The following is a 22310-nucleotide window of genomic DNA, read 5'->3' on the forward strand; positions in this document are numbered from 1 at the left end:
TTCTAATGCCTCCCTTCCATAATGTCTTTCTTGATTATCTTAAGAAATGACTTTCCTTCCTCAGGCCTTTCAGGGCAAAGAGATCCTGGACTCTGCTCTAGCACTTGAGTCATTTCTTTCCACCGTTCTGTTTTTCTTTTTTTTAACATTTATTTATTTCTGAGAGAGAGAGCGCGCCAGCAGGAGAGGGGCAGAGAGAGGGGCTGTGCTGACAGCAGAGAGCCTGATGCGGGGCTCGAACTCAAGAAACGTGAGATCCTGACCGGAGCTGAAGTCGGACACTCAACCGACTGAGCCACCCAGGCGCCCCTCTACCCTTTGCTTTCTTAACCATGATTCAGTGCCCCTAATGCGCCCAGAACTTTCCCGTAGTTTTCTCATTCAAGCCACAGAAAACGACAGAGGCGTGACCCATCTCATCTTACAGGTCGGAAAGCTGAAGCTTAGGACAGGGCAGGGCCTTGGTCAGGGTGACACAGCACACAGATGACAGCCCTATAGGCTCCTCCGTGCCTTCTCAGTCCACCACCCTCCGGCCGCCCGGCACGCTAATCAGTTATGAAACCTATCTCTCAAGTCTGCTCCTGATCTCTCGGGCAGTGGAGGGCTGGTCCTCATTTGGGGAACCACTCGCTTGATGTCCGGCCCGCTGCAGGCTCGAAATCGAAATCGAGTGTGCTGGAGAGACCTGCAGAGTGACCTCCTTACTCTCCTGCTAATGGTTCCTCACAAATGTTAAATAAGCATGGTGCTTCCAAGTCATGGTCACTCAGCAGGCACCTTCAGTGTGAAAGTGACATAATGGTTGCTGGCTTCCTAAGAGAAAATACTATGTCGATTTCTGCCAGTGTTTTGGGTGCTGGTTCTTGTTTTTGCGTCCCCTGCACTTTAATCTTTCTAGTTTCACGCGCTTATGGAAATAGGCAGCCTGGGCTATTTGGTAGGCAAATTGATGTGTCTATACCATGTAGGTGGTAATATGAGACACCCGCCGCATTCCACCGGCTCCCCTATGGAAATTGATTTCTGGCTAATACGAACTAGCTTTAGGATCTTGTTTCATTTTGAAAGTCTTCTGAGCCTTCCCAATTGAATTTCCCTTAAATATGGGTACACAGAGCCAGATTTGCCAGTTGTCGGACAGGCATTTGAGTCAACAGTGGTACCTGAGCCTGGTGACTTATTGTCCTAACACAGGGAGGAAACATTGCATTGCTAAAAATTAGTCATCACCACTGGTTATCTCTTCCTATACCAAGGGAGACCATAAAAATGCCTTCCATTTGGAATCTAGGCTAATCTAGGAGAAGAGAGAAGTACAAGGAAGAGACAGAAGCAAATAGAAGTAGAAAGGCAGGTCCAAACCTGAGCAAGAGCCAGATGTGGTCTTAGAAGAAACTGATCTGGATGAGACAAAAAGCATGAGTAATCAAAATGGGGCTCTTCAAGGGTGTTAGGAAGCTCCGGGGCCTGCTGACGGAGTTGAACTCTGAAGGTCTCCAAAGACATGTGGCTCCAGACGTGTGTTACACGAGAACGACAGATTGCAGACCTATCTGCACAGAGTGCGAACTCATTTTTGTGAAAATAAACACGTGCACGTATGTATTCAAAAGAATCTAGACGTGTGTTCACCAAGATGTTAACAGGTTTTTTTCCGTTGCTTATTTGTAGTTCTTCACTTTGTAGAATAAACATACATCACATCTGATTTTAGAAATGAAGGCCAAAAAATTCACAAAAGGCAGGACTTTGGAATGAACAAATTTGTTGCAATTTGACAAATTATGTGGCATCAGGTGCAACAACATGCAGAAAGCCTTGGAGATATATCAGAAAGTGTGTCCAAGGACTTGGAACGGTCCTTTTGAGCCCATTTTCTTCTTCCCCTCAAGATACAAAAGCAACTTTGTGAATTTCATTTCTTGGTGATTTCTGCGATTCACCATACTGATTTTTTAGATAAAATTTCCCTCCCCCAAATTTTAATGTAATGAATGTAAAAGTTCTATAAACAGAAAAGCATGTGTACTAGGAAAGGCTGCTTGTACATTGACATTGCAGTTTGCATTTTTAAAACAGTGCTCTTAGTGTGACAAGTCCATTCAGTATCTGAAAAAGTTTTGAAAAGTAAACTTTCTCTCTTATTTTGAAAAGTAAACTTTCTATTCAACTAATCAGATCTATTTAACTTGCATTCTGCTTTGAGGAGTCATGTTCTAGCTGTGGAGACAAAAGACATTTGACAAAAGTTTTCACAGTTTTTTTTTTATGCTTTCTTAGTAAAACTTTTAATTGCAGGAATATAAAAGGCAAAAGTGCCCTAAAACTATACCCAGTGTGTGGTATGGCTTCCCAAGAGAGGAATTAACTCAAAAACACTAGACCCTGCACAGTTTCAGTAACCCTTCAAGCAAATCTCTTCCGGCCATTGACTCTGGGCATAGGAAATAATCTTATCTGGGAACGCCTGGGTGGCTCAGTCAGTTGAGCATCCAACTCTTGATTTTGGCTCAGATCTTGATCTCAGGGTCATGGGTTTGAGCCCTGTGTCGGGCTCCACACTGGGTGTGGAACCTGGTTGGGATTCTGTCTCTCCTCTCTCTGCCTCTGCACTGCTTGTGCCTCTAAGAAATGAAAAGGAAAGGAAAGGAAAGGAAAGGAAAGGAAAGGAAAGGAAAGGAAAAAATCTTATCTGACCAGGCATATGTGTAGAGTTTCTAAGGAAGGCAAAGGTGAAAAGTAGGTGTACCTGTCTTCCCAGGTCCTGCTGGGTTTACTACCCCCGACCTCTGCCCCATCTTTGAGTCCAGGGGCCAAGAAACCAGTGACCATGACAAATAGCACCCACTGTGGTCAAAAGAAACCCATTCTACTTTCCCCAAGGAATTATGCTTTTCTTTCCAGATAAAACGATATTCAAAACAAAAAGTGACCGATGGATAAGATTTATAATGGATAAGATTTCCATTACTTCTGCCTCTAAAGCAATCGATGCCCTTGGAGAACATTTGAGGGATTAATAGTCACTTCATCTGTATAAATAATGAACATACGCTGACTTTTTGATTCCCGTTTCTACAGTGGTGTGGTCTATGTCAGGAGGGAAGCTGGCTGGACCTGATGGTGGTTTATTCAATGTGTCTCCCTTCCTTCCCGCTTCCCTGCCATAGTGGGCCCATCACGCTCTGGGCCAGTGAGAAGTGGCCTTTAACGATTGGACAGGTTCACTTGGCATCCTCTCCCATCCACACAGAGCAGTGCCTCTGTGGGTGCTTCCTGATAGAGAGTGATAAATAGGATGCAAATATGTTCTTTGTAATCCATGATCTTGGCATAGCCAGAGGGAATATGAGCACCTGTGCCTCAGGACAGTAACTTTTTGCTTAGACCTTGAGAGTTGACTCGACGTTAAGGACCCACAAGCACACCCGAGCTGATCAAATGTAAGGTGAGTAAAGTTAACGATACGCAGATTATCAGTAGACAAAGAACGATAGAAATTATTGAACCTCTGACTGCTAATAATCCTGAGATTTCACAAAACAAAGAACTTAAGAAGTTTACCTTTTGCTGCCCACTACTTAACATCACTTTAAAACAAAACAAAACAAAACAAAACATTACTTTTTGTTACCAGATCTGATATCAGACTTGAGGGTGAAGCAACAGTCTTAGTAGCACCAGAAAGTTAATGTATTTATTTTTTAGAAATACCTTAAACTTTCACGGCAACATGGTTCGGGAAGGAAAAGCAAGACTGTTTTTAGTTTGTACGGTACCAATTTTTTTTTCAGTTTCTTAAAAATTGATTTGGGTAGCATTTTTTAAATGTTTTGTTCTCAGAAATCCTGAAAATCATATCCGTGCCCTTTATGTTAAAGCTCTGATTATGATCAGGAACTGTGGGTAGCACTTACAATGCTATCAGAGTCTCACAGTGGTTTGGATGATTTGGTCAAAGAGGAGTCACATTGACAGAGAGAAATTTGTTGGCCAATCACTTCAGACATGGTGAGCTGTCTGGAGTCCAAATATTTCAAAGTTTGAGCAAATCCAATTCGATTCAACAAATGCCCGTAGAATGCTTAAGGAATAAGGAGACCTTCGATAAGGTGGTCTGGGGGCAGGTGCAACGATGGTGGGTTTATGAGCCAGAATGGGACGAGTACGATACATAAAATATCGTAAACAAATCAACATATTTATACCAGTCAGAGCCAAAGCAGTAGGAATGAAGGGCAGGCACATGTGTATTTAAGAGACTGCTTAGTTAAATTTTTTTCTCTAGTCCTAAATATAAGTTGTAGAAATTATATTATTTATATTATCCCTGAGTGACAAAGAGTTGGCTAAAAATTCTGAAGGCTAAAAGAGAACGTCGCTGGGTGCTACACACACTCATTTTCATTATTTTATTTTATTTAGGACGACGATATGGACACAAAATCCATTCTAGAAGAACTGCTTCTCAAAAGGTCACAGCAAAAAAAGAAAATGTCGCCAAGTAATTACAAAGAGAGGCTTTTTGTTTTAACCAAAACAAATCTCTCCTACTATGAATATGACAAAATGGTGAGACCCTACTTATTCCATTGTTTTTGTACTGTTTATTTTTCTTGAGTCTCCACAAAGTGCTTAATTATAATGGAACAATGTCACGCTTCTTAGCTTACATAGTAAAGATCAACTTGCCCTCACTTATCACATGGTCTTTTCTTAACCAAGGTATGAGTAATTCAAGATAAAGGGATTTAAAATACTGGCTAACTTTACTAAGGCAAACTTTAGAACAGTGGTCCTCAACTGAGGGGGATTTGGCCCCCCCAGGGGACATTTTTGGTTATCATGATGGGGGGGGTTGCTACTGGCATCTAGTGGGTACAGGCCAGAGTTACTGCCAAACATCCTATAACGTGCCGAACAGCCCCCACAACAGAGAACGATCTGGCCCCAAAGAGTGCTGAAGATAAGAAACACTGCCTTAACACTCTGCTGGAAATAAGACTATTTCTATAAAGCTGAGAATTGTATCAGAGCAGAAATACTGAAAGACTGTCTTAAAATTGGAACAAAATTAAGATGCTTCCTGGAGTTAAATTTTGATTTTCCCAAGTGGATTAAGCAAGCACGTGACAGGTGATTGGAAATGTGTTTCAAGATTATCAAACAAAAATTAAGTACTGCTTGAAGACTTGCTTTTGGAGACGTATATATGAGCTTGTGTCCACACTCGAAAACATATTCCGTTGCCATTGGATTTTGACCACGATGGAATAATTGGAAGAATTCTCACATAGTCGTCCCACCTCTCAATCTCCCTCCTAGGATAACCTTCACTTTATGCTTTTCCTTGTGTGCCATTGTGCATTGCATGAGGCATCTAATATTTTGGTTTTTAATTCAGAAAAGAGGCAGCAGAAAAGGATCAATTGAGATTAAGAAAATCAGATGCGTGGAGAAAGTAAACCTTGAGGAGCAGACCCCTGTGGAAAGACAGTATCCGTTTCAGGTAAGGGGCGGGACAGGGACAACGTTCTATTGGGCGGATGGCTTTTGTTTTAATATTTTAGATTGTGAACTCAGTTTATGGTCGATAACCAAAGGTGTTGCGAAACGATGAAGACAGTGACAAGGCTTGACACGTCCCCAGATGGGAGCTGGGCATTTTGCTGAGACACGTCCCCAGATGGGAGCTGGGCATTTTGCTGAAATTCTACCTACCGATCTGCTTCGCTTGGAGGGAGAAAAGAAAGGATGAGCAAGTAGCCATAGTGGCCTGACTTGTCCTGGGGCCTCACAATCTTTCATCAAGCACTGCTAAGCACTTCCAAGGGGCTACAAGGTACTAGACACACTATAAGGAGTCAAATGCCATCCTTGTCCCCAAGGCATTTCCAGATCATTATAAGGCAGTGAGGGTGAGTGTTAAGATGAAGGTCTGCAGAGGAGCCATGGTGACCCAGGAAGCGGAAGCTCAGTCCTCACTCCCAAAGGTCAGGGAGATGATCTATCTTTTGGAAGTGACCCTCAGGTTAAGAAAGACCAGAGGTTAGCCCAGCAAAAACAGGAAGGGCAGTGAAACAAAAGAAACAGCAGATGTCAAGGCCCTGTAGGTGAAGCAGGAATAACACCAGCCTTGTGAGCAAGTGAAGGACATGAGCCTGGAAAGGTGGGCACGGCCATATCATGAAAGGCTTCGCACAGCATACTAAGGAGTTTGCATTTTACCCTGAAGTATTTTATGCAATGGTATGGTGCAGAAAGTGTGCCTACGGTACCCTTTGGAAGCGGCTTGATCTGCATCGTGCCCTAGTTTTATTACATCATTAATACTTATCTTTCCGATCTAAAGGCAGACAGACCGACTGTCCTTCCGAAGGTCAGACTACCCAGGGGTAGTGACTCGAGGGAACTGTGGCCAAAAATGAAATAAAATCATCTGGTTGGTGAACAGGCCATACTTCCTATTTAAAAAAATTTTTTTTTAATGTTTTATTTATTTTTGACAGAGAGAGATAGAGCATGAGCGGGGGAGGGGCAGAGAGCGAGGGAGACACAGAATCCGAAGCAGGCTCCAGGCTCTGAGCTGTCAGCACAGAGCCCGATGAGGGGCTCGAACTCACAGACCGTGAGATCATGACCTGAGCTGAAGTCGGATGCTTAACCGACTGAGCCACCCAGGCGCCCCCATACTTCCTATTTTAAAAGCAAACATTGCCCAGTTGGAAGAAACCAGGGGAATGTGTGCTCACAGAAGATGCTTCATATTCTTATCACAGAAGCATGGAACACTCAAAAGAACACAGGCTTTGGAGGCGCACAGAGCTCCTAACTCCACGGCTTATATTTGTCTATTACCATAGACAACACATTCACCCCTCTATCTGAGTTGGTTTCTTCATTTACAAAGTGGGCATAATCGTATATATTTCATAGAGTTGAAATAGGATTAAAATCTTAAAGTATCTAGGAAAGATTCCAGACAGTAGTAGATATTTAATAAATGGTCTGTAACATTTACCCACGAAAATGCAGTAAACTAGAGAACGATCTGGGGAAGACATTATAATGTTCCAACATTTAAACAAGCATCTTAAAGAAGAGAAAATGATTTATGCTGGGGATTCCCAGAGTGGGACATGACCCAAGGAAACAAAGTAACAGGGAGACAGATTTTTACTCAATATAAGCAGGAACTATATAATGATCAGATTATATGGAAATTGCCAAGGGTGGTATAGCAAAGGTAAAGGACATTTCATCCCTGAAGATATTTTTAAGGATAGAACAGGTAAACATTTTCAAATGGGGTATAAAGAGAGTCATGCACTGGGTTGATGAATGGACCAGAACATTCCTAAGACACCTGTCATAGCTAACATTTTGTACTTTCATAATTCTCCATGGTCCAGGGCATGTATGCTGGGACCTCTGGGACCTCAGTGTTCACGAATGTCAGATGCCTCATTGCCATGATTTTCCCAAATGTAGAAGTGTCTGGGAGAAAACAAACTGGGGGGGGGGGGTGGAGGATAAAAAGAACTAGATTTTTTTTATCTAATTCCAAAGGTATTGCATATTTCATAAGCAAACTCAACTTTTCTTTTGGATCCCAGAAAATGTGCAGTTGCCCCGGAATGAACCATGGATGCAATTATATCTCAATGAACCCAATCTCTTCCTTTCCAGATTGTCTATAAAGACGGGCTTCTCTATGTCTACGCATCAAATGAAGAGAGCCGAAGTCAGTGGTTGAAAGCATTACAAAAAGGTAATTTGGAAAAGTCATAAAAGATAGCCACCAATTGAGTTCTGTTGAGGCTCCGTGGAAGAAAGATATGGCAGTAAAAGGACCCTCTGCCAAGGGAGAATCCACTGCTTTTCCTAGGAACCTCAGAGAATGGGTCATGCTCATTCTCATTTTGCATTCTCATTGTTACACGGGGCGAGCCTGTGGATCCGATTCCCTTCCTCCCCGCTCCCCACCCACACAGAGCGGCTATTGTGTCCTCCCAGCAGCACGGGGGAAGCCAGACCACCTGCTCTCCACCCGCTGTGCCTTTACCAGGGCAAAGTCTAGGTTCTCATGGGGCCTGTGGCTACTGGACTTTGGATGTTTACAGAAAGTTCTATCTAATACTTACCAAGTACTCAATATCTGCCAACTACTGTGGCAAGTACGCTGTAAAATATTTTCTTAAGTAATCCTCTCGACAGCTCTATGGAAGGGGGTAATATTATTCTCCTTTTCTCAGATGAGTGGAATTAAAGAGACGTGGCCGGTGTCGCGTACCTAATAATGGAGAACTCGTAACTTGGTGGCCCAAACCCAGTTTTTGAGCCAGGGCAGTAGAAATGCTAGGCAAAACTGGGGATTTAATGAAGCTTCTACTCAGGGATTCTTAGGCTGCTCTGGTGACCACCTTTGGCAGAAGAGACAAAATGGTTAGTAATTTCGTGCTATGATATTTTTCCCTGGGATGTTTTTATTTTAAAGGTAGGTCAGAGTGTGAGGACAGTATATGACTCAAATGAATGACTCTACTGGTGTGATTTCAGGTACTAAGCCCCCAGGCAGGGTACGGTTTTGTTTTAATTCATTTAAGTTTTAGATGCGGGTTCTTTTTCCGTATACTTCAAATTATACCACTGTAGACGATGACTGACTTTGGTGCAAATACATCCTTTTTTTCTTGTTCCACACGCAGGACTTCATCTTCCCTTTGCACGAAAGAGTTTAGCCCCCTATTCTGTAGGTCGAGTGGTCTGGTGAGGGGAGTAGCCTCCCTCTACCCGCTACCAGCGGGGTGAAATGAGAAGGGCATCCCTCTTAGAGACAGACAAATCCGCGTCCAAGTCCTGCTTTGCTGTGTCACCTAATAAAACCATCTCATGTCTCTGGATCTCAGTTTCCCAACCTGTGAAATGGGAGATCACATTTCTTTTTTCCTCGAGTGATCATGAGCCACACACAAATGACGCACATATACACTAAAGTATCCTCCACACCCACGTGAGCCCCTGTGGTTATAGTGGGGCCTCCAGGAGGGGTTTGAGATGCTCCCCACTCAGTCTCCTTTGGCGGGGGGGCTTCGTAGGAGTAGTTGCTATGTAGACACCTCCTGTGTGCAGCTATCAGTCATGCCCTAGAGTCCTTCGTGGGTCCTTCTGGAACTATATATGGCAGGCAGCTTTGGGTTTGGCCCTGGGAAGCTCGGGTAAAGGCAGATGGAAAACAAAGCAAGGCAGGGACAGAGAAGCAAAGGTGAATCTCCTAGCCCCTCATAAAACTTCAGAGAGGCCCTATCACCAGGGCCACCACATGCACAGTAAGCCATCTGTATCAGTTAGTAATGCTTGGGGGTGCAGGTAAAAAGACACTAAACAGAGGCACCTGGGTGGCTCAGCCGGTCAAGCCTCCAACTCTTGACTTTGGCTCAGGTGGTGATCTCACAGTTCGTGGGTTCGAGCCCCGCATCTGGCTCTGTACAGCATGGAGCCTTTGAGATTTTCTGTGTGTGTGTGTGTGTGTGTGTGTGTGTGTGTGTGTGTGTTTTGTGTGTGTGTGTGTGTGTGTGTCTCCCCCTCCCTCCCTCCTTCCCTCTTTCTCTCAAAATAAACAAACTTAAAAAAAAAAAAAAACGACACCGGACGCTGGCTGAAACAAATGCACATTTGTTCCCCTCACACGGTTAGCAAGTCCAGAGGGAGATGGCCCAGGGCCAATGCAGCAGCCCAGTGAAGTCGGGTAAAGACCCAGGCTCCTCCTAACCTTCTGCTCCGCCATCTGGGAAAGGCTCTGGGAGGCCCTGGGAAAGGCTCTGAGCTTCTCCACAAGCGTAACCTGCAAACTTGTGCACGTGTCATACTGGCCAGAACTGTATCCCACGGCCATTTCTATGTGCAGGGGAGACTGGAAGACAGCATCTGGGGTTTCCAGCCTTCATGCTGGAAAACAGGAAGAGAGAAGGTGGGTGAGATCGGCTGTCAGGTTGAAGGAAACAAAAGAGGAGCATGGTATCAGCTGTCAGGCTGGCCAACCTGCCACAGGAAAACAAAGAAGTTTCCTCACTTAAATCCTCTCCCCTATGAAGACTTTTTGTCCATTGTTTAGCTCAGGTATTATAAACCGAGGTGGCGCTGGAGACATAGAACTTTCCAGATAGTAACCTATAGTCAGGAGGTTTGGGCTGACTGAGTGGGGACTCAGGGAGCGTCAGCCACCGTGGTTCTGAATTCAGCTGACCAGATGTGGATAAAGCGTGTCCTTTCCAAAAATGAAAACAGAAGGGGGGTTGACAGGGAAGCTGGCGTCTGTGCATTGGACTCGAGTAGAAACAACTTGGGGCTGAGTCTCAGAAGTGCTACTTGCTAGGTCTATGACCTTGAGCAAGCTACAGCACCTCCCTGCCCCTCGGCTGACCTAGCTCTGTAAGTGCCATGACACGAACAGATGCCTACAAGGCTGTTGAGTAGATTCAACGAGACGATACATGTGAGGGGAAATATGGAAACTCCTATGTACATGTTAACAGACATGAGTTCCTCTTCTTGTCATTATTAAATGGTGGGAGTGTCACAACGTGGACTTTTGGACTCGGTTGGAAAAGAGTTACTCACCCAGGAATTGAAATTCATTCGTGCAGTAGGAAGTAACAGGAATCCTGGCCTGGTGGGGTAGGGGTGGGGGGGCAGAAGGAGCCTGGAGAGTGGGAAGGCAAGTAATATGCTCAAGGAATTGCAATGGCCATTTGGGGACCAAGGTCAGAAACTAGTGTGTTGCAATCTTATTTTTTAATGTTTATTTATTTTGAGAGAGAGAGAGCATGTGCGCACACAAGCAAGTGGGGGAGGGGCAGGGAGAGAGGGAGACACGGAATCCCAAGCAGGCTCCATCCTCAGTGGGCTTGATCTCACGACCGTGAGATCATGAACTGAGCCGAAATCAAGAGCCTGATGTTTAACCGACTGAGCCACCCAGATGCCCCTAGTGTATTGTATTCTTAACCCCATTTGCTTTTTGTTACTTCTGTAATAATTTCCCTTTAGTTCCCATTAATATTTAGTGAAGTTTTTTTTAATGCCAGCACTTTCAGCTAAGCTGAGCTGAGCTAAACTAAGGGAATGATAACACTAAAGCCTCCTGTTCACTGAACACCTGCTCTGAGCCAAACTCTACGCTGGATGCTTTACATACATAAAGATTGGATAGGATCCACTGACCCAGCCAAGCAGTTCTTATCTCCAAACACTTCCTTGAATCAGAGCAGAACTCTCCTGGGACTAATATAAGGAGTCCTTAAGATGAATATAAAATCAAGAAGAAAAGAATTGAAGTCACATATAGAACCAGCCCTCCCCACCTAGAAAACCTTCTTGAACTAATCTCTACTAAGACCTCGTGGGTTTCTCTGCTGTATTTTGAGAGAGGCTAATTTGGTGTAGACATGGGATTCTACTCCAGTATTAGAATTTCATTTCTCTGGATTAAACATTGCCCTACTCCCGTATATATATTTTTAAATATGCACATATTCCTAGAAAAGGGGCCCCACAAACCATTCGTTCTTTAGTGTAAACAAGTCAAAGCCATGAAAGACAAAGCAGGGATGAGGGATGGTTCCAGATCAAGGGAAACTAGAAAACTAAATGCCATATGTGATTCTGGATTGGATCCCCAATCAGAAACAGTGAATAATTATAAAGGGTATTATTGAAACAGTTGGAACAATATTGAATATAAAATATTCAGGAAGACTATTGTATCATGTTAAGTTTCCTGAATTTGATAATGGTATTGCGGTTGTGTAAGGGACTGTCGCTGCTAACAGAAGTTATGTGCTGAAGTATTTATGGGTGATATTTTCTAGGTCATGATATCTGCAACATACTCTCAAATGGTTAACAAAACATAACAACTTAAAACATTTTTAATAATAAGAATATGTATGCACAGAGAGAAAGATAAAGCAAATGTGGCAAACAGTTAAAAATTGATGAATCTGGGTGAAGGGTATATGGACGTCTGTTGTACCAGTCTTCAAACTCATCGGTATGTTTGAAATGTTTCAAAATGAAGAGTGGAGGGAAGTACATGTTCCTGAGAACCTTCTTTCCCTCTTGCTAAGATTTAGTCCTATCCTCCAGCCTCCTACGAGAGAACACCATGTACCATAACCCCCTTACTATCTTTACAGATGTATTTCTAACACCCTAGATCACCGAGTTGATCCGCATATACATTTTCTAGTTTTTTGGGTAAGGCTGATACAAGTTATTGTGTCGTTCTCACTATATGCCAGGTTCAACGTTTTTTTTTGGTTTCTTGTTTTTTTTGGCTTATTAACTTCTGAGTGAAAGACATATCCTTCGGGAACCATTAAATAAGGTTTTCATTGTTCTGTGATAACAGCACTTACTGAACGTGTTTCTTCTCTTGGGCCAACGTTTGCTCATGCTGTGTTTTCTTCCTGCCTGTTCCCCAGAGATAAGGGGCAACCCCCACCTGCTGATCAAGTACCACAGTGGGTTCTTCGTGGATGGAAAGTTCCTGTGCTGCCAGCAGAGCTGCAAAGCGGCCCCAGGATGTACCCTCTGGGAAGCATGTAATGTGACCTTTTTGTTGGGCTGGACCCGGGGTGGACGCTGCCCCGTTAGGCAAACCTGCCAAATTCCATAATAGCTCACCAAGTTCGGGAAAACAAGATGTGCCAGATTGGTTGACATCATGAAAATCCAGCCTCAAAAAATGCTAGCGGGCAGATGAAGCCCAGTTCTAGAGTTGATTGAGTCATGTTCACTAAAATAATAACAATATTAACATCTGGCATTCTTTCATGAGAAAGGTTTTTTTTTTTTAATTGGAATCATGAATCAACCAAGCTGTTTATTTCCTCCCATAATTCTTCCCGGTTTAACATAAACACCAAATGGGTAGAATGTGGTGAACATATCACCATGGTTCATAACCCTAAAATAATAAATCAGAAAAACCACCATTCTGTAAAAAAAGATGTCAAAGGATAAAATGTAACTAACACTTTTAATCACCATAGATACCAAAGTGACGGACAACCTAATTTTAAAAGGCATATTTAAAGGATTTGCCATTTCTGTACGTGTTTATTGGTTTCTTAATAACATCACAGAAGGTAGTGAAGGGTTTGCCTTAAGTGCAATCAGATTCTGCCCAGAGTTATATTCCTAAGAAAATCTGCCTGAGACTTTATCTGGGGACAGAAAAGAAAGCCCACCCAGTGGCTTTGAAGGGTTAACAGAGGGAAGGAATTAGGTTGTTTTCTGCTTGTGCCCTATGGGGTCCCCTTCCATCTCCAGGATACTTACATGAGGCAGTCCCACGTATTTTAGACGTGTATCACTGTTTAGCAATATTGAGTTGCAAATAAATTAAAAAGGAGAACTTATTCTGGGAGCGGTTTTACCAGCCTGGGCAAAATATGCGAGGATTCCACCTTTAACGAATTGAATGAGATCAGCGGTGTGATCCCACTTCATGAACTGTAAGACACACAGGGACATGAGCTATTATTCAACTTCACTCCATCACGGTATTCACCCCTGACAGTCACACTGATGGCGTTACTAGTAATTTGGCAACAAAATCAATGAATAAATGTTCATTGTGTTTTCCATCTTAATTAGACTACACAATGAACATTTATTAATCTTAAGCATACCACGTTGCCCTTTATACTCACCAATTATAGTGATTTAATGAACTATATAGAAATTGTTGTCTATGGATCCTCCCTCCACTGTAAGGGACTAAGGAATAATGTTTCCTTACAGCATTAATTATCTCCCGCACTTATTCTGTTCAAGATCTGGCATCATTACCCAGCAGGCCAGATTCTAGCTCTGACCTTACCACCCTAACTCCCTGGGAAGAAGCGAGGGAAAAAGGCCAGAGAGAGCACTGCCTCAGGATTATCTTCCTAGGCTCTGCCTGGATGGCATCTGCCATGCATTCTGGGTGCCACAGGCTCTTTGCCAGCCTCTGAAGAAAACTACAGAATTTGCGGGTGCTGTGGCCCATGAGCAGCTATGATATTGTCTATTTGCCCAAGTAGAACTTCCTGCCTTGGCCTTCTCTGCTGAGTTACAGGGCAGCCCTTGGGTACAGTTACTTGGAAGGAAACAGTTGAGAGTCTTCGCTTCCTTCTGTCTCCAAAATGCCCTAGACCACTCCTTTCCTAGGGCACATGGCCTATAAGTAAGTTTACCATGCGCCCCAGTTTGTTTGCATCAGTCTCCTTCTGCAGCTGGGGACCTGGCATAATTATTAAAAGCTACCGATCCCTGTAAGGAATGTTCCAGCTTGGTTAGTACACCACACGGCCACTGTACTTACAAGGCACCTGACGGCTTCACCCTCATGGCTGGGCATCTACCCACAGGTGCAAGTGGAAAGAGAAACAAACAACTACCATAAGAAATGAAAAAAAAAAAAAGCATAGGATAGGTTTGTTCACTCATAAATCAGCTACTTACAAGCATCTTGTATGCGTTACTCCAAGAGGAATCAGACATGGATTCTGACCCCAAGCCTCATAGGTATTACCCAACGAGATTAGACATCTGTACTTCAAATACAGGGTGGAAATGAGATATAAATTAATAGTTTAAAGGATTGAGAGGAATTTGAATTTTTTATCTGTTTGGGGAGAATACTGATCACCAGAGGAGGAGGAGTGGTGTTCGAGTTGGGTGTTACACGGGAAAGTAACAACATCACTCCAAAGGGTGCGTCTGAATTCATTTCATCTGAAGCACTGATCACATAAGCTAGTTCATTCTTTTCATTCATGACACTGGGTGCTTGCTTTGTCTAAAGTTCCTTCTGATACGACTTGGCTTTGCTTTTCAGATGCTGATCTGCACGTCACAACCCACGAAGAGAAACACAGAGCTCCCACCTTCCCAGACAGAGTGGTAAGTCAATATTAACAAAAAAAAATGTTTGCATAGTCAGGATATATTATATAAACCATGAGTTGCCGGATTCAAGAGTGGAAAATATGGGCCTCATTCAGACTGCTCAGCAAAGAGAGGGAAACCGTGAGTTATCACCAAGAGCAATGGCAGTATCAAATGATACTGTTGTAGTTCATGCCTTTTCTAACCTATAAGCACATAAGAGTCACCAAACAATGGGTGCAAGCAGGAGAAGTCCTTAAGATGGCATCACATGTAACAGGCAGCTGTTACTTACCGCCATGCCTCCCCCAGCACCAGCATGGCCAAGTCGGCCTCATGTGAATATTCTAGAGAAGGAATGGGCACAAGCAGAAACTAACCTAAGTCTTTCCCTCCATTATCCCTTCAAGGCCACTTGGTGTGCTTTTTTTCTCTGTCTCTGAACAGAATCTCCAGGAGATGCCACAGTTTTCTGGTCACTGTCCTTTGAAATAAAATTTCCCAATGACTCGTAGTCATGGGAAGAACCTCTAAATTGTCCCATCCGATGTTATAATCCTACCACTCCAAACATCACTCTGAGTGACAACTCCTCCCCTTCACATGGCTCAGATGGAAGCCTGCTTCGGGTGAGGGTCATGAAGAAGCTGAAATTTCTGACTCTCTCACAGTTGGGCCCCAGGAAGAGGGGGTCTAATGCAAAACAGTTATACGTGGCTGATCCCATCATGACTCGGTAGGGGTGGCTTCTGGGTGAGACAGTTTTCCAGTGCTGATTCTTTAGCCTCTGGGCAACTTGTGTGGGTTTGCCGCGAGAGCGCAGATCCAAATGTAGTTTTATGACAGAGGGAATGTCTTCACCTTTAGCTCTTGGGTTTCTGGTCCTCACATTTTGCTGAGCCAATTCACCCATCTCAGGAAGAGTTCCTTTCAAGATGGCTCCCAGCCAACCCTCTCCCCAGGGTGGATTTGGCCTCCAGGAAAACAAACAAAACCTGGACTTCTCTGGTTAGGACCACAGTCTGTGGCTCACTCTCACACGACAGGCTGCTGCTCTGTTTTTGCTCTGCCTTCCTGGGTTTGTAGCCTTCGCTCCTGCTTTTCGGCTTCCCAGGCAGGTGTCAGCCTCCTCGCATGCCAGAGGACACATAAAGTGGCCTCCCAATGATCCTCTGGAAGCCGTCCTCAAAGTAAAGGAGGGTCTCTACCCATCCATCAGCTCTCTGGTGTCTTGGGTACTTATTTTCAGCGGTACACATTCATACACACTTCTCCCTTTCCGAGTCAAAACCATATAATTTTTGTGAACCAACATGCAGGACAAAAAGAAATCCACTACTGGAGTAGGTTAAATCATGTGAGTTGCTTCTAAAGGAAGCACAGCCATGCTGAAGCCTTGATGGTGGACCCCCGGCATCCAGAACTGTGAGAGAACAAATTTCCGTTGTTTTAATCCACTAGATGCGTACCGATTTGTCATGGCAGCCTAAGGAAACTAATACAGTTATGAAGGCTTGAGGGTTTTATTGTTATCGGCAACATTGCTATTTTGGTTTGGGTCCATGCTCTAGTCCTGAAGCTTGGAATTTATGGCCTTGTAAAACACCTAACAGCAATGTCCAGAATAAGCAAACCTACAGGGACAAGAGGTTGAGAGGAGTGGGGCCGGGACAGAAATGGGGAGAGGCCACTAATGTGCACAGGGGCCCCACAGGAGTGCCAGCAAGGTGCTTGGACCGGATTGTGGTGGTGGTTGCCCGACTTGACAAATTTACTGAAAGTCACTGAATTCTACCCTTATAAAAGTTAAATTTTATGGTATGCAAATTCTAATCCAATACAATTTATTTGAAACAAATCTAAGAGCTGGGGATAATTTAGGAGCCAGAAACCACTGCATCTATTCTCTGGCCAGGAATTGTTTGGGAAATGTGCTGAAGATTATCAGGCCGGCACATCAGTGGTCAAGGGTTTCTAAATCTGTTTTGACTGTAAGTTGCCCTAAGGGATCGGGGATCAGAGCGAGTATCGTGAAAAGCATGTTTTCCTTTGTTTCGTTTTTATCAGAACATTCAGGAGAGAACTTACTTTGCGGAGCTGAGGAAATTAAAAATCCACCTTCTAGCCGGTCTGTTCAGATTTCCGTTTAGGGAACTTTCCACTGCATTTATCTCTGGGCAGAGCCACGGCATAGCTCATAAACAGCGGTGTCCTGCATAACTAAAATTTCCAGGATGTCGATCCCTGAAAAAAAAAAAAAGTAAAAATACAAGTATGAAAAATTAAATTGAGTGCTTATACATTGTTCTGTGAAGTTTTAACTGAAATATAACATGCACTTAGAAAAGTATACAAGTCCTACGTGTTTAGCTTGATGCCTTTTCACAAACGGAACCCATCTGCGTAACTCTCACTCAAATTAAGGAACAGCACGTCACAGAACCCCAGGGGTGCCATCATGTTCCTTTTTGGTCACTCCATTCCCCTGAGAGTAATCACTAGCTTGATTTATAACTTCATAGATTACTTGCTTGGTTTTGACCTTTATATAAATGGAATCTGAAAGCACAGAGCCATTTATTATCTGTCTTATGACTTTAGGGTATGGTCGTAGTCGATACTCATTGCTGTATACAATTCTGTGTGAGGACACCACCGTGGTAGTTTCATTGCTGCTGTAACAAATTACCCCAAATTTTGTGACTTAAAGCAACACGAATATATTCTCTTGAAGCGCCGAAGGTCAGAAGTCTAAAATAAAATGGGCCCACACGGCTGTATTCCTTCTAGAGGCTTTAGGAGGAAAAAATTTATCTCCTTGCCTTTTCCAGCTTCTTTTCCAGCTTCTAGAGGCGACCTGCATTCTCGGTTTCTGGCCCTCTCCTCCATCTTCAGGGCCAGAAGGGTAGCATCTTCTGCTTAGTATAAAATATGTTTATTCTTTTACCCTTTTAATGGGCGTTTCAGTCCTTTCCAGGTTGTATCTAATTGGGATAATTCTGCTGTGAACATTATTTTACATGTCTTTTGATTTCAATGTTGGGTGTGCATATAGACTTTCTGGATCATAGGGTATGTGCACGCCCAGCTTTAGATCTTGCAGACAGCTCTTCAGTGTGGTTATGCACCCCAACCAGTAAAGCGTGAGTGTTCCAGTTGCTCTGTCCGTATCTTTGCCAATTCTTAGTATCGGCCTTTTCTCTCTTTTCTCTTTTTTTTTTCTTTTCCTTGTCTTTCCTTTTCTTTCTTATTCTTTCCTTCCTTCCTTCTTTCCTTCCTTCCTTTCATAGTTTCCTTTCTTTTCTTTCTTGCCCTCCTTCTTTCCTTTTTAAGAGCTGATATACTTGGCCTGTTAGTTCCCAGTGCACAAATCTGTGCCTCACTCTGATATATTAAAATCTCTTCTCCTTCAAAGCTGAAGATTCCTCGAGCAGTTCCTATTTTCAAAATGAATGAACCATCTTCAAGTACCACTGTCGCCCAGTATGACAGTGACTCCAAGAAAAACTATGGCTCCCAGCTAAACGTCAATTTGCAGCATATTCCAAGAGAAGACTGCCCTGACTGGTGGCAAGTAAGAAAACTGAAAAGGTAAACTGAAGCTTTTCGTGCAGCTGCCCGCATGTAGGGTAGAGGTTACCTCGCTGCCTTGGACCCCAGCCTCAAAACTGTCCATGTGGGCCTTGGCTGTGCTCGGGCTGTCCTCTCAGGAAACGCTCAGTGCTTGAGCCGGGAGCCTGGGCCAGCGGCAGCCCCACTGGGACAGAATAGCATAGACTTTCCATTTAGATGATCTCAACTGTGAGCTAAGCAACACTTGTGCGTTTTATTCCCACCTCTTTCTCTCCCCCTTTCCCCCTGATAACCTTATGTGCCAGAACTCGGAATCTTTAAAATATATCCTTTACGAGAGACCGTGTAGGGTGGGCTAACTTTCGTAATGTGCTTACAAATGACAAGTAACACTCCCGGCAAGGCTTCGGCTGCCCTCTCAGGATGTACACCACCACTTCTCCTGACAGGACTGGCCTTCTCGTGTTTTTGGGTTGTTTTTTTTTTTTTTAATTTTTCACATTTTGAAAGAGAGAGCGTACATGCGTGGGAACGGGGGAGGTGCAGAGAGAGAGAGAGAGAGAGAGAATCCTAAGCAGGCTCCATGCTGTCAGCGCAGAGCCCCATGAGGGGCTCGATCTCATGACCCTGAGATCATGACCTGAGCCGAAATCAAGAGTCGGACGCTTAGCTGACTGAGCCACCCAGGTGCCCCGGGTCTTCTCACGTTTCTAAGCCAAAAGATGCCACCTAAAGGCAGAATTAAAACTGCCTCGAAAGGCAGCACCTAAACTGCATCCCGCCAGGGACCAAAGCAGCCCCATCCGTGCTGCTCAGTAAAGACCGAATTGGATCGCAAGACGACAACAGAGAACGGGTCAAGGAGCACAACATCTCTCTGACTCCCCGGGCCTCTCCTTTCTTTGTTTTCTCCCTCGGGCTCTGATTCTTTTATTCTTTCCATCCTCATCATTTTTATCTAAAGCAAATGCCTCACTGTACCCACGATACAGTCCTGGGCCACAGAGAACTTGGAAGAATGCGAGGGAATTCCTGTAGTTGCTTTCGGTTTAGCAAGTTGTAGTACCTCTCATTTCAAAGTGGAGCTAGAATCCCGGTGTATTAATCTACACCGGATGCCTGAGGGGACGTGTTACATTTATTTGCCTGCAACCCAGTGTTCCTGTGGAAGGAGACCATCCATAGACGCAGATCCTAGCAGACTGGGTGTCACGTCAGCTTTGTGCCAGGTCCCCTCGCTGCCGGAGGCCCCGGGGATTTGCCGAGGAAGGCGTGCAGCGAAAGCGATCAGTATTCAAATGAGCAGTCAGCACCACTGAGTCACAGGAGCTTGGCAGGGCCCCCAACCCCTGGATGGCCAGATCCTACCTTTATTGAAAATATCGACATGTCATTCAGCATGGATTTTTTTGCATGAATTTTTATTTAAAAAATATTTCATGAAAACACAATTTATCTTGACTGCTGAGTTTTTCTGACACCCCCCAAGATGTAGTCCTGACCTTGGATTTTTCCCTAGAACTTGAGAAAGCTAGTTATCTGAACAAAGAATTGATTAATCACTTCTTTGTGTGAGTAGCATTACATCGGTGAGTGAATGATGATAATTGCTAAAAGGTCTTCATGGAGATTGAATTTTTAAATGCAGCCATGATTCTCAGCTCATGTAAGTAGATAATACTTTTTATCAATTATCCTCACTCGAAGTGCTTTTTAATTTTTTCTGACTAGTAACATAATGCATGCTTTCATGAATTGCAGAATATCCAGCATACATTGCTCTAGAATGTTCCGTAGGAACATGTTACTGTGTATAGAGAATTACTTCAGATCTTGGACATTTTTTCCTATTTAAATACATGAGGATATACTTAAGTCTTAATTTGAAAAAAATATTGAATGGTGATAAAACATAACCTACATTTTACCATCTTGGTCATTTTTAAGTGTGCAGTTCAGAGGTGCTAGGTACATTCTCACTGTTGTGCAACCTACCCGATTATTTTGAATGTCTGTGTAGTGTTCTATTATACAGATAAACCTAAGAGATACACTATCAATGGGCATTCTCCGCGTGTTCTTTTTTTTTTTTTATTAAAAAAAATTTTTTTTTTCAACGTTTATTTATTTTTGGGACAGAGAGAGACAGAGCGTGAACGGGGGAGGGGCAGAGAGAGAGGGAGACACAGAATCGGAAACAGGCTCCAGGCTCTGAGCCATCAGCCCAGAGCCCGACGCGGGGCTCGAACTCCCGGACTGCGAGATCGTGACCTGGCTGAAGTCGGACGCTTAACCGACTGCACCACCCAGGCGCCCCTCTCCACGTGTTCTTAAAAACAACATCAAAGCTAAATAAATTGCTTAGCGCTTTAAAATAAGCTTTGTGGGGCACCTGCTTGGCTGAGTCAGTAGAGCACATGACTCTTGATCTCAGGGTTGTGAATTAAGTCCCACATTGGGCACGGAGCCTACTTAAAAAATAATAAAGTAAAATAAGAGTTGTCTTATGAAGAGATGGAAGTAAAAAAGCCACGCTAGTGAGCAAAGCTCTTTGGAAGACAGAGAGGGAGGCATTCCAGTGTTGTGGTTTTGAAAAAGAGCCTGAGATCTGAAGGCAAGCAGGAAATAGGTCCCACATTCCAAACAAACCAGCCTCTAGACTTGGAGAGGTAGGCACTTCCTCATGCTCTGCTTAACGCCCAAGACGAAGAGGGAAAATGATGCACGGCAGAGGGTGATGAAGATCCTGCGGGAGCACGTGTGTCCACGTGGAGTTAGAAGTTCAGTATTTTCAAGGCTTTTAATTGCAATCGCAAGAGCCAAGAGGAAAATTACATTTTAAAATATATAAGGGACCGAATGCTTGCATATCTGTAAGAAAACCAGGGCAAACCCACCCAAGATGATTTATTAATCCAACTTTTCTACTAACAGTTGTCTTTTGTTTAGGAACACTGTCAAACTACTGCTGGTTACTGGGGTCCCCCAAGGACAAAAATGTGAAAATGACTCATTAGCTTAAATTCCCAAACCAAGTGAAATGGACAGGCCAAAATGTTAAATGAAGCTAGAAGATATCTAACACAACTATTTGTGTCATTTAACATTTATAAATAAACATAAATTTACAAAACGTATCTTTTGTCGTAGCAGTGAAGATTTCGCATGTGGCAACCAGAGGGAAAAGACTGTCGTAAATCACAGCACCTCAAAGATGTCATGGTAAATCAAATTCAGATATTCCTTTACACCTAGGATTTGCTTCCATTTGCAGGAAAACTAAGCACATTTGCAATCATTTTGCAGCTAGACTTCATGTTTAAGGTAAATGCAAACCAAAAAAATCCACATACTTTGCCCCTCTGAAACCTTAAGTTGGTCTGAGCCGATGGCTCATGGGTTACACTTCTCCTCGCACTGATATGTCCTGTCCATTGGTCGTGATATCCACTGGTGTTAGCATGAACAGTGGAATACGTGGCTCGGGCACTCTAGGAGGAAAAACCACCTAGAGTTAAGTAACTCTTCTCTAAGAATTGCTCTCCACACAAAGAGCCTAAATGTCCATCAACTGATGAATGGATAAAGAAATTGTGGTTTATATACACAATGGAATACTACGTGGCAATGAGAAAGAATGAAATATGGCCTTTTGTAGCAACGTGGATGGAACTGGAGAGTGTGATGCTAAGTGAAATAAGCCATACAGAGAAAGACATATACCATATGGTTTCACTCTTATGTGGATCTTGAGAAACTTAACAGAAACCCATGGGGGAGGGGAAGGAAAAAAAAAA

At 43.5% G+C, this 22310-nt stretch overlaps 1 protein-coding gene across 3 annotated transcripts in view; it reads left to right on the forward strand.

The window, feature by feature from the left end:
* Nucleotides 1-2731: 2731 nt before the first annotated feature.
* BMX (BMX non-receptor tyrosine kinase) overlaps nucleotides 2732-22310 on the forward strand; it is a 48882-nt gene continuing 29303 nt past the window's right edge. For 2 of the 3 annotated variants that reach the window (XM_040468245.1, XM_040468247.1), the window contains exons 1-8: nucleotides 2732-3451; nucleotides 4429-4575; nucleotides 5408-5512; nucleotides 7693-7774; nucleotides 12489-12608; nucleotides 14891-14955; nucleotides 18356-18531; nucleotides 21664-21735. In XM_040468245.1, coding sequence (XP_040324179.1) covers nucleotides 4438-4575; nucleotides 5408-5512; nucleotides 7693-7774; nucleotides 12489-12608; nucleotides 14891-14955; nucleotides 18356-18531; nucleotides 21664-21735 — 758 coding nt within the window. In that variant the 5' untranslated portion in view covers nucleotides 2732-3451; nucleotides 4429-4437. The remainder of the gene's footprint in view (nucleotides 3452-4428; nucleotides 4576-5407; nucleotides 5513-7692; nucleotides 7775-12488; nucleotides 12609-14890; nucleotides 14956-18355; nucleotides 18532-21663; nucleotides 21736-22310) is intronic. The other variant, XM_040468246.1, reaches the window with a different exon arrangement.

The sequence above is a fragment of the Herpailurus yagouaroundi genome, unplaced genomic scaffold (assembly GCF_014898765.1).
Source record: "Herpailurus yagouaroundi ecotype Mexico unplaced genomic scaffold, PumYag 67690, whole genome shotgun sequence".
Lineage (NCBI taxonomy): Eukaryota > Metazoa > Chordata > Mammalia > Carnivora > Felidae > Herpailurus > Herpailurus yagouaroundi.